The sequence below is a fragment of the Engraulis encrasicolus genome, chromosome 19 (genome assembly GCF_034702125.1).
Source record: "Engraulis encrasicolus isolate BLACKSEA-1 chromosome 19, IST_EnEncr_1.0, whole genome shotgun sequence".
Lineage (NCBI taxonomy): Eukaryota > Metazoa > Chordata > Actinopteri > Clupeiformes > Engraulidae > Engraulis > Engraulis encrasicolus.
Genome location: NC_085875.1, coordinates 52,216,176 through 52,228,810, shown reverse-complemented (window position 1 = coordinate 52,228,810; position 12,635 = coordinate 52,216,176). Strand labels below are relative to the sequence as shown.

Sequence of the window (12,635 nt, the reverse complement as noted above, 5' to 3'; positions counted from 1 at the left end):
ATGAGAAAAAGAGTTTACAATTGAGCTTTTGCAAGATATTGAAATATAATGCTCTTGCCAGTGATGTCATCATGACATATTACTTCCTGGTACGAGGAAACAAGCACAAGTGGTGGAGGCAAGGCCGCATATTGTAACGCACACAAAGAAATAGAGGAAATGCGAAATTCCACCACTGGGGGCAACAAAGGGAAATCGAGACCTGCACCACATTAACCCAATGATCCAAATTTCTCTCTCTCTCTCCCTCTCTCTCTCGTAAAATAAAGTGCACATCACACTTCTATTAGAAATGGTGAATGTGTACCGTGACAGCTCATATAGCCTGTAGACCTACCAAATGTTGATACTTTAAAAAAATATACATTTCAGTTGTGTATAGGGTTGCCAGCCGTCCCTTGAAATATAGTATTTAGAAGTATGTGTAGTATTGAGCTGAAATGTATATATTATATGAAATATATATATTAAAATGAACTGTCCCCTATTTTATTCATTGACAGTTGGCAACCCTAGTTGTGTAGGCCATTGAACATTGGCCTGTGACTACTGTACCTGCTGTATTGGACTCATCAGAATGAATGGATTATGCACCTTGATTCAACTTGAAGAAGCTGGTTATGGGACTGTGACATACCTGAGGATGTTGAATGGGCAAAATCAAGTGCAGATCTCCTTTCTCTTTGGGTAAGCCAGAGTTACACTACTGAAGGCAGTGGCAATTTCCCGGCTTGAACTGACTGCAGCAGTTCTCGCTGTGTGGATGGACTCAATGCTGAAGGAAGAACTGAAGTGGACATTTGAGGATTCTGTCCTCTGGACGGACAGTACTTCAGTTCTCAAATACATCAAGAACAAGGATAGGAGATTTCACACGTTCATGGCCAACAGGATCTCAAATATCAGAACCAGGGCAATGGAGGTATGTTGGCTCCAAAGACAATCCAGCTGACGACGCGTCAAGGGGATTGAAGGTGGCAGGTTTCATGAAGACCAGTAGGTGTTGGAAAGGGCCTGCATTTCTTTGGAGGCACGAGGAAGACTGGCCCAACAATGCATTTGATGTTTCTCCGAGTGCTTATGACAAGGAGGTGAAGAGAGAGGCAGCCACGAATACCATCAATGTGTGCAATGCTACTACACCAACTGACCAACTCATTTGCTATTACTCTGACTGGAAGGGGCTAAAGAAAGCACCTGCCTGGTTTCTCCGCTTGAAGGCCATTCTATTGGAGAAGGGTCGCTGGATAAAACAGTGGCGGTCCAGTCAAGTGCAGCTGATGGCCAAAGTTTTACTGCAACGCCCAGGAGTAACATCCTGACAGTGGATGATCTGCTGGAGGCAGAGAATGCAGTCATTCGCTATTGCCAGCAGCAGCAGTTCAAGGAGGAGATCACTGCACAGTCAAGCTTGGCCCAGTCCTGGTCGATGGCCTAGTAAGAGTTGGAGGACGGCTGAGTAGAGGAGCAATGACAGAGGAGTCCAAACACCCTTTTATCCTCTGCAAAGGGCAGCACCTTGCAGCACTCATCCTCAAACATGGCCATCAGAGCCTAGGTCATGCTGGTTGTGCACAAACTTCGTCATCTGTAAGGAAGAAATTCTGGATCACCAAGGCAAATGCCGCTATCAGGAAAGTAATCTCAGAATATACTTTCTGTCAGCGTTACCGTGGACGTCTCCTGGAACAAAAGATGGCGGATCTTCCAGGGGTGCGGATTCAGCCAGACTTACCCCCCCTTCACCAACACTGGAATAGACTACTTCGGTCCTGTGAAAGTAAGGAAAGGAAGAGGAACTTGCAAGCGGTATGGAGCCATGTTTACCTGCTTTGCCAGCAGAGCAGTTCATCTAGAAGTGGCAGCTTCTTTGGAGACAGGTGCCTGCATCAATGCTCTGAGGTGCTTCATAAGCAGAAGAGGGCAAGTGACTCACCTGATCACTGTAAATATGGAGATTATTGGATGACCCAGAACTGATATTGTTGCTGTCACTGTTTGCTGTTATCTCAGTTAAGTTGACTTAAGGGGACACCCCCCCCCCCCCCCCCCATTCCATGTGGTGGCTCAAACACCTGGGGTGCCACTGGCCCTGACAAGACAAAGGGGCACTTTGGGGTGGGGGGTTGCCGTATATAAGCTCACCTTAGAAATTCCTCTGGGAGTCTCTTTTCATCTCTAAAGGGGCTCCAATCTCTGTCTTTCTCTCCCTCTCTCCCTCTCTCTTTCTCTCTCTCTGTCTATCTATCTTGGGTAAACTGTATTTGATTTCACTGTACCCTATGTAACCTACAGTAACCTTGAGTTAAATGTTATGTTACCTTGCAGTTGATAATTAAATTGTCATATATAACATTCATTCATTTGTATCTCCTCATCTGTAACATGCCATTTGCCTTTCCTGTGTCTTAAGTTAAGTTAACACTGCTTCTGTTTCAAATGCCCACTCCTTTCCGTCGTTGGTTAGGAATAAAGTGGAGGGAAAAGTTATTTTATACTTTTACAGTGGTGACCCCGACGTGATATGGATGCGCAAAATTTTGGAGTCAGATTAACGAAAACAATTCTGCATCGGGACGTGTGAACAAATCTGAGGGTTGGTGAGTAGGAATCTAACTTATTTTAAGCACATTGGCAAAGTGATAAAATCTCACCAGCAAATTCAGAAGGTTCAGCTATCCTTCCCATGCAGAATGGATAAACATTTGGGCAGAAGTAAACTTCTGAACGCAGTGAAATGCAATTTGGCTGATACATTAGATAAACTGGCTACTAAACGCATTACGGTAGAATCTAATGAGGAAGATATATATCATTACTGGTTGTTTTATGGCATGCGTAAGACGAAAGCAAAGCAACGCAAATATTCCGAGGGCATTATGCATATACTGTTTGAGAAGCAGCAGAAAGTGATTGAAGAACAAAATGAGAAAATTGAATGGCTGAATGATTTCCTTGGAACTGTTGTGAAAAATATGGAATTCATAAATTGGAAAATGAGTCGTGAATGCAAAGATGCCGCTGGCACATCTGCCCGCGCGCCATGTGAAGCCGATACAAAAGCTGTGGTTAGCGACGCCTCTCTAGAAGAGCGCAGTGTGGCTGCTCTCCGATGCCTTGCAAGGTCGAGCAAACAAAGGCCCAAAAAGAAGCGCACTAGGCGAAAAGTAAGCGATCACAGCAAATGTTGTAAATCCTGCAACAAAGCAGGACATGACGCGAAAAAATGTTGGCAACTTGGACTCGGCCATCCTCCGCCATACTTTCTCAAGCGTCGCGCATCACTCGAGACTGATAATGATCAAAGCAGCTCGTGTAACTCGCCGACCTCTGAAAGATATCGCGCAGGACCCCCGCCACCTCCAAGAAGAAGAAAACCAACAAATGTTCACGACATGCCTATGATTTTCAGACCGTTGCTCCACTATGCGTATGATGGATGATTTGTGTATTTCTCCCAGTATGAACAGTATTCACACAGGTTTTGACCAGATGTGTTCACGCCATCTTAAGAGTTCATTTCGAAGTGAGATGCCCACGGGACAGCGCAATTAAATGCCGACAAAGTCATAACGCAGCGGTGTGGTAAGAAGACACGTTTGCTTGCTAATGAGCATAGACTTCTCATAGCCATGTGATGCATTACTGTGTCCCCACCGCGTGGATTTAGTAAATTGCGCATGGGGCATTTTCACGTTTTAAAAGGCAACGCTAGTGGCCTGTGACTACTGTACCTGCTGTATTGGACTCGTTGGAATAAATGGATCACAGGTGTTTTGTTTCAATTCACAGTAAACCAAAGGTTTAGCTTAGCCAGGAACTTTAGGCAACATCTATCCGTCAGCCATAGTCATTACCTGCGTTTGGGCACCTCAGTAGTTCAGGATCAGTACAGAACGCCTTTAACATTATTTGTAACATCGGTAACACTTTATTTTAGGGATACATCTATTAGCACTAATACATACAATATTAATGTCTGTGTAAGTAACTTGCAAGGCATGTACTAAGCAAAATAAGACAGTTGTTAGACATTTATTCGCAAATGTCTTTTTCATGCACAATAAGGGATTTATTACCAATATAACCTTAGTAAGGACCTAGTAGACCTAGATTTGTATTTATGAGTAAGCAGTAAGGGCCAAAATACAATGTGTGTAAGCTCCTGGTAAACTGTGTGAACAAACCCTGAACAGTGTGAAAACAGATGTGGAATAAGGGTCCCTATTCTAAAGTGATGCATTGCTCAGCCCAGATTGCTTAGGGCCCCTGCACTACCTAGGGCCCCCGCACTACCTAGGTTCCCCGCACTACCCAGACTCCCCCACCCCCCCGGGCAAGCAAAGTGTAAGAACTTCTCTGATTCTGCATCAGTCTAATAAGATGTAGAAGTAGATCTCACTTATTTCATTCAGTATACAATTCTGTAATAGGAAGGATTATATAGCAATGATTGGACGTAAACTTCTCAATGACGGTGGGGTGGTGAGATGTCATTTTTTCATACACCAAACCGTACAATAAATGCAGAATATAACAATGAGAAATAGTTTGGAAGCAAAACTAAGCTGTTCCTTTGTGATAAATAAGTTAATGTTTGAGAAACTTAGCTCCAAGAAGTGCAGTGCATGATGGGTACGCCCTTAGTCAGAAAAGCAATGCATGGCCAATGCAGCAATGATAATAGTTCTGTTGTTACATACATGGCAAATTGTTTGGATAGCAACTAAATTGCACGAGTGAGGGGAGGAGCTGAGGACGTAGGTAGGCTCAGAGCTGGGTAGGTTGTCTGTTGGCCTAGATTGCGTACCCATCATGCACTGCACTTCTTGAAACTAATGTTCTCAAACATTAACTTAATTATCACAAAAGAATAGTTTATTTTCGCTTCAAAACTAATATTCTAATGTGCTGCATTTATTTTGGGGGGTTTTACAATTAAAACTCAGTGGTACATGAAAAAAATGACATCTCACCAACCCACCGCCATTGACAAGTATACGTTCAATCCTTGCTATATAAAGGCTCCTGTTACCTTACCTACATTACTATGAACAAGAGAAAACTGGATGACTCAGCTGAAGGAGCAGGAATTATACAATAAACCCTTACACTTTGCTGATAAGGGGGGGCTAGGTAGTGAGGGCCTGGGTGGTGTGGGGGCCCTAGGTAACGAGGGGGACTTTGGTAGTCTGGGGGCCCTAAGCCATCTGGGGTGAGCAATGCATCACTTTAGAATAGGGACCCTTATTCCGCATCTGTTTTCACACTGTTCAGGGTTTGTTCACACAGTGTGTCGGGAGCTTATACACATTGTATTCTGCCACTTACTACTTACTAATAAATAGAAATATAGGCTTACTGGTCCTTACTAACGTTATATTAGTAATAAATCCCTAATTGGGCATGAACAAGACATTTGTGAATACATGCTTAACAACTGTCTTATTTTGCTTAGTACATGCCTTACAAGTTACTAACACAGGCATTAATATTGTATGTATTAGTGCTAATAGATGTATCCCTAAAATAAAGTGTTACCGTAACATCTATGCTTCAAATTGGGAACAAACCGTCAACAGTGTTAGCATAATGTAACATAAAGAAATGAACATGGCATGTGCAGCTGTTGTCTCCTACTGTAAATGCGAAATCACTCTCTCTCTCTCTCTCGCTCTCTCTCTCTTTCTCTCTCTGCTCTATGAAAATTAAGCCTGGCCTCACATTTTCACTAAATCTCCATCTGTTTTGTACGCTTGAGTAGCTGAGAGATGGTGCAGAGTGCCTGTGGCATTTGTGGTGGTTTATAGCGATAAGACTTGTTTACATGCGGTCCAAGTGGGACCTTGTAGAGCATCAAGTGAAAGCCTCCACTATGTTTTGGCACAGAGTTGAGTTTGTGTTGTGTTTTGTTTTGTCAGAGCTTGGCTGCTTTAAAAAAAAAAAGATACAGCACAAGTTTTATTTGTGCACTGATGGCCGAGAGCGTAATACAAATAGGCCTACATACCTCTCTGGTCAACATGATCTCCAAAAATGCTGTGCTCCTGGACACGGATGCTAAGGACACGAAATCCGTGTCCAGGAGCATGGATTTTGCCAAAATTCCGTGCTCCTGGACACAGAATTGTTTTCCGTGCTCCTGGACACGGAATTGTTTTCCGTGATGGACACACAGAAGTGCTCTCTCTATTCTCCCACAGCTCTATGTTTCCACAGTCTTGTGTTTTCTCAGGATTTTTCTAATTTCAAATATTTTTTCTCTAAAAAAAAAAAACATTGCTTACTGACAGGTTAGGGTTAGGGATTGTTTTGGTCTGGGCACAGCTAGTATTCTTTCATTCATTATATGAATTTGATAGCCTATCAACCAACTGGAAAAGGTATTTCTCAAAAAAAATGTCTTTAATGACAGGTTAAGGTTAGGGAATGTTTTGGTCAGGGCACAACTTAAATTGCTATAGCATTATTTTGCTTAGGATTAGCATTTGGTATGTATTTTCTAATGATAGAATTAACACAGTGCTGTGGGAATATAGAAAGCACTTCCGTGTGCCCATCATGGAAAACAATTCCGTGTCCAGGAGCACAGAATTTTGGCAAAATCAGTGTAGTCCTATGGTATTTAACTTTTCAATGACTATTACAGCGTTCCACTGGTGGGTCGACATGCATTATGGTGCTACAGTCAACAAGTTTATTTTTGCGAAATCAACATGTACCACTCATACCACTGAATACTTTTTCTGCTTTTACTCCCTCAGGCCCAAGCAGCAAGCCAAGATGGCGGAATACTGCAAATCAATATTTGGAGACGCTCTTTTGACCGAGACGCTGGAGAAATATCCCGTAAGTATAGAGAGAGGCTAGGCCACGCCTACAACTGTGTGTGGGTGGGGTGCATGCATGTGTGCTTGGGTGCTTGAGTGTGTGTGTGTGTGTGTGTGTGTGTGTGTGTGTGTGTGTGTGTGTGTGTGTGTGTGTGTGTGTGTGTGTGTGTGTGTGTGTGTGTGTGTGTGTGTGTGTGTGTCTGTCTGTCTGTCTGTCTGTCTGTCTGTCTGTCTGTCTGTCTGTCCCACCCATCTGTCTCTCTGTCTGCCTGCCTGCCTGCCTGCCTGCCTGTCTGTCTGTCTGTCTGTCTGTCTGTCTGTCTGTCTGTCTGTTTGTGTGTGTCTGTGGATGTCTTTGTGCCTGTGCGTGTCTGTGTGTGTGTGTGTGTGTGTGTGTGTGTGTGTGTGTGTGTGTGTGTGTGTGTGTGTGTGTGTGTGTGTGTGTGTGTGTGTGTGTGTGTGTGTGTGTGTGTGTGTGTGTGTGCGTGCGTGTGCGTGTGTGTGTGTGTTGCATTCAGATCCGGCTCGGGGTCCCTAAGCTACAGGTTGCTGTAGGTCCCCATGGAAGGCAAATTTCGTGACAAAATTATGTTGTAATTAATAAGGGGGACTAATAAGATTTATAAGGGGTTTATAAGATTTATAAGGGAACTTAACTTAAGTTAACTTAAGTTAACTTAACTTAAGGAACTTAACTTAACTTAAGATTTCCTGCTCTACCAGACGCAGCAGACTAAGTTTTCAAGGCCGCATCTTGTCACATTTCTCCAAAAAATAGATTTTGCCCCCTTCGTCCAACTGGGAGTCCACTGGCAATATCACCCTAGGGCTAGGCTGTAGCCATATTAAGCCTAGCCATGGTGGTACTGTATTTCTGTCCTCTCTGTGTCTAATGCAGATGAGAGAACAGGGTGCCTCTGCCCAGTGAGGCCGTAGTGTGATGTTTGACTTTGACTGTTGCTATTTGTCCTGAACGACATTTTCAAAAAGTCAGAGAATGCGTGTACTGTACATCAGTAGCACTGGTGCTGGACCAAACAGAAGATAACTGATAACTGATAGCACTGTTCAATGCTCCCAAACAAAGTTTAATGACACAACCAAGGGTGCCATTAAACTTTGTTTGAGAGCATTTAACAGTGTTGCGAACCTTTACCATTTCCTTTCTGGATGACATTTTTCCTTTCCCATCATGCAGTTGGAGCATGGCGTGCCTCTACCCAGCCCCATGGACCTGATGGGCAAGATCCTGATCAAGAATAAGAAGTCGCACCACAAGCCATCGGACGGTAGCGGCAAGAAGAAGCTGTCAGAGCAGGTCTCCAACACCAACAGTGACTCCTCCAGCACGGCCGAGCCCTCCTCACCCAGCGCTGGACCCGCAGGTACATGTAACAGACGTTGCGTTGTGTTTTGTCTTGATCAATCTTTTATTCTGAAGAGCAGACATAAAGATATTGTTGAGGACGGGCTGCAAACATCCAGGGCACTGGCCATCACACTTCCAAAATGAACTAAAAGAGACAATTAGCTGCGGTCTAAAAGGGCCAGTGCAGTATTTCCCCACCACTACACACGGTGGGAAGTGGAAGAATATAAACTTCTTACATCCGCACACTTCTAAAGTGTTGCTTTGGTTTGGTGATGCTTTACCCCCCCCCCCCCCCCCACATCACCACATCTTATGGCCATGAATAATAGCAAGAGCTAACAAGCAGCTTGCAAAAAACAAAGTCAGCTGCACCAAAAACTTCATACGGTACTTATAATCTACCTTTAATCAAAAATAAACCAAGTTTGCCTACTGTATTGTAAGTTATCATTCGGAACGTCTACATGTCCAATGTCCATCATGTGAGGATCCTGCTGTGGTTGTTAAATCCATATCATGCCTGGCTTGACATTGGAAGCCCTCGGCTGTGTGTGTGCTTTCGGTTTTACCACTGTAACAGAGGCTAACTAGCAGAGTTGGCGTGGAACGTTAGTAAACCTCCCTCCCGAAAGCCTCATACAGTGTCAATGCCGTTGGGCTGGGGGACTGGTCCTTTAGTCCAGCGGCATCGTACTGTGCCTCCCAATTCTGAACCGTTGTAGCTGACGAGGTCACAGGTTCACGCCCCGAGGGTCACAGTGGCCCGTGACCCGGATGGGAGTGAGGTTCAAGGGGGAGAGTGTAACGGAGGCTAACTAGTTGGCGTGGAGTTTGGTGTCACTGACTTTATTTTTAGTTTTCAAGCAATGGCTTATGGCCCATGTACTGTAGGATTGTTTGAGCCATCCAGTGACGGACCTGCAGGTGCATGTCATGGTGTATGTCACATGGCACAGACCGTTGGGCTGATATATCACCAGAGGAGGGGACGTCAGCATGTTGCGAAACAACACATTTGGCACCACCATTTATGTGACAATTTCGGTAGAGGCTGTTACATGAAATTTGAAGTTACGTAATTTGAAGACGGTTGATGTTCTGGTTTTGGGTTCTTGGTGTGTAAACTCAATTCACAGTGAGCTTGAGTTAAAGAAAAAAAAACATGGGTGAATTATTATTTTTTAGACAGCAGTGTTTATTGCCAACTTCACAATCCCAACTGGAATGTGAAAACATGAGAATAAGCATACCATGATGCACAAGAGTCTAATAGGCGCTGCATTGAAATTGCAGGTGGTTATAAAACATGGTGTGCACTTGGCACCATCTGGTGGTCAACTTGACACATAGCAGCTTTGTCCATCACTTGCTATTACCCAGTCCAACATCCATCCATTAAAGCCCCAATATAAATCTCTTGGTTTAGTAGTAGCACTGGTCAAACAGGAGTTCAGTATGTGGCCATGCAGAGAGTAATTCAGTACTCGGCAGCCTCGTCTAATCTACTCTACCGATGCAGAATATCATGCTGACGGTGTTCAAGGAACCTATGGAGGTGATTATCTGTGTGTGACTGTCATGTAATATTCATAGGAAGGAGCCTCCCAGCCCTGTGTGGCCTGCCTTAGACTACAGCTACCAGATGCTGCACAGCCAGCCTCCTCAGCAGGACTACAGCCATGACTTCCGTCCTTCCTAATCCTACCTGCATGCCTGCAGAACATTGAAGCCAGTTAAACGTAAAGCAGTTATGGTGCCCTGTTGCCTTAAGTTTGTAAGTAAACTCAATTTTAGAAAGTCTTGAGTTGTGTTAAGCCTCAAGTTGAGTTGATTTACAAAGTTAAGGCAGCAGGGTGACCTTTTTTACGATTAACTGGCTTGAAATATTTTGCAGTGTTGCTAGCCACTGTCTCAGGCACATGTTACAGTTGTGGAAAAGTTATGCTGCATACGAAGGGAGGCTGTATGACAGAAGAGATAAGTGATAGCTATGGAGAAGTTATACTGTAGTGTATATGGCATTATTGGTTATACTATTAATAGTTTTTTGAATTTTGCTGAAGGGATAATTAGTTTAATGTTATAGTGCAGGTTTTCCAATTTGGAGCCCACTTGAATTTTTCACAAATGTCTGGGGCCTACCTCTTTTCCAATAAACAATACAACTCAAATAAACAGTCAACAGCAGCACACACACACACACATACATTTTGTTTTCAGCTTTAGAAAATGATTTCAAGGCCCACCTTCAGGGCCCACCAGCGGCCACGGCCCACATTGTGAGAATCTCTGTTATAGTGTATATGACAGAGTAGGAATTTGGCGGCCCATGGCAACCCCTGACATCACTGTACTGTGTATAAGGTGCCTTGAAATGAGGACAATGAGGCCAAATGACAGTAATGAAACTAATGGAAGTCTAGGGAAGAGGTTAGAGGAGAGCGAAGGTGTCAAATGTAAAAGTAAATTCACGGTGTAAGCACAACATAGCTGTTACACCATTTACTCCATTGTACCTAATGAGGAGGACTGCTGAAACACTAAAAACCCACCACAAACTTGATCCAACCAGCACAGATTCAACTGATCATAAGACAAATGCACAGATCTACTGATTACTCAGATAAGTTACCTGTGTTTGAAAGAAACTGTGTTTTTTTACTTTTACTTTTGACACTTCTCACACCTGTCCCGCACCTCATAAATCTATGCAGATATGCAGATATTTTAAAATGTGAATACTTTTGTATCCGTTTGTGTTAACACGGCATGTGTAGAGATGTTACAGTGCGTTTTGGCCTCCTAAATTGAATATTTTTAAACCGGAGTTTTAACATGTACATTCTACAACTCAATTTACGTGTAAACAATAGGTCAAAACCATTTAAAAAATACCCACATATGTGTGTTAACAGCTTAACTACAGATGGGCTGGTCAACGGGCCTATTCCCTGTTTGCTGAAACACATCACACACATCACACATCATTGATATGACAATGCAAGGAGTCTTAGATAACGGAGTAAGACTTAGTCATTACCATTTTGGCGACATGGTTATAACAGCAGATCTGTGTTAATGGTTTAAACACTATGACCTCTTGTGCCTGGTGAAGTTTAAGTTAGTTGGTAGTTTTCATACAACACGCAAAATATCCCTAGCCCCTGCTACATCCCCCTGTAAATCCTGCAGAAAGATTTTCTGTTCTTCAGATGTATGCGCTGCCCCCAAGGCCGCTCCTCCGGCAATCTATTGTCTTATCGCAGGCACACGTCTGTTTGTTCCACTCAGTTAAGTCAGAGACTGTCTGTATATTAGGAAACGGAAAACTTCAGAAAGTGTCCATAGGAATGAACAGGGGCAATTCGCTATGCAAATTTGGCGCATGCTTGCACATATCCCACCTGTCCAGCAACAAGAACCGATTGCTTGCTGAGCTGCACTGTCATTTATCCAATCATCTCGCCGCCTCGACGCGTAAGCTTTTATGACTGCTCAAACCCAATCGGTATGCCCTCAGAATCTGCTTCCGCCAGTCGTTTGCTGATGACATGTGCGGTTCACATCGGGTAGCTACACTTGGGGTTGCAACAGAGTCTCAGCCCACTTGATCCCACTGACCGTGAAGCAGAATGTAAGTCGTGAAATTCTGTGCATGTGCAGTCAACACATCAGTAAGAAAATTATTTGCAGCGTTGCTTTCATATATACGGCCAATCTGAGATTATAGAGCCATTATAAACTAGTTTTCATTGCGATTTGAAACATATGGGTTGTGCGTCGCTCAGTTGCTGCATTTCTGTGTAATCATTTATTTTAGGATGCCCATGGTCTTAATAATCTGCAATTGCAACCCTGAGGCATAGCCAAGATGGCCGCCGAGTGAAATGACTTATTCTAAATTACTTTGGTTCAGTTCAGTCCAAAATGCCCCCTACCTCCGCCCTTCTCATCCCTGCACCCAACACACACACACACACACACACGCACACACACACACACAGATGTATACGCACCCCCCCCCCCCTCTATCAGACACACACACACACACACACACACACACACACACACACACACACACACACACACACTCTCTCTCTCTCTCTCTCTCTCTCTCTCTCTCTCTCCTCTCTCTCTCTCTCTCTCTCTCTCTCACACACACACACACACACACACACACACACACACACACACACACACACACACACACACACACACACACACACACCAACCTCATTATATATGTAATACGCACTGTACGCACGACCTCCAGCACCCCCTCCACACCAGCTATACCTTCCGCTTCTCTACCCCACCCCCCACCCCCCACCCCCCTCTCTGTCTATACCCTTGGCTTATCTCTAGAAGGCCAGCTGCCTTATCGACAGGCCACCTTCTGCCACCCAACAATTAAGGAAATGAAAAACAGTCCC

General features: G+C 44.0%; 1 protein-coding gene across 1 annotated transcript in view; it reads left to right on the top strand.

Annotated features, from left to right (window-relative positions):
* The window catches only part of plcb1 (phospholipase C beta 1), a 140,450-nt gene that overhangs the window by 99,135 nt on the left and 28,680 nt on the right, over nucleotides 1-12,635 (top strand). Inside the window, exons 13-15 of the mRNA XM_063184679.1 lie at nucleotides 6,765-6,849; nucleotides 8,029-8,202; nucleotides 11,834-11,843. Of these exons, the coding sequence (XP_063040749.1) occupies nucleotides 6,765-6,849; nucleotides 8,029-8,202; nucleotides 11,834-11,843 (269 nt within the window). The remainder of the gene's footprint in view (nucleotides 1-6,764; nucleotides 6,850-8,028; nucleotides 8,203-11,833; nucleotides 11,844-12,635) is intronic.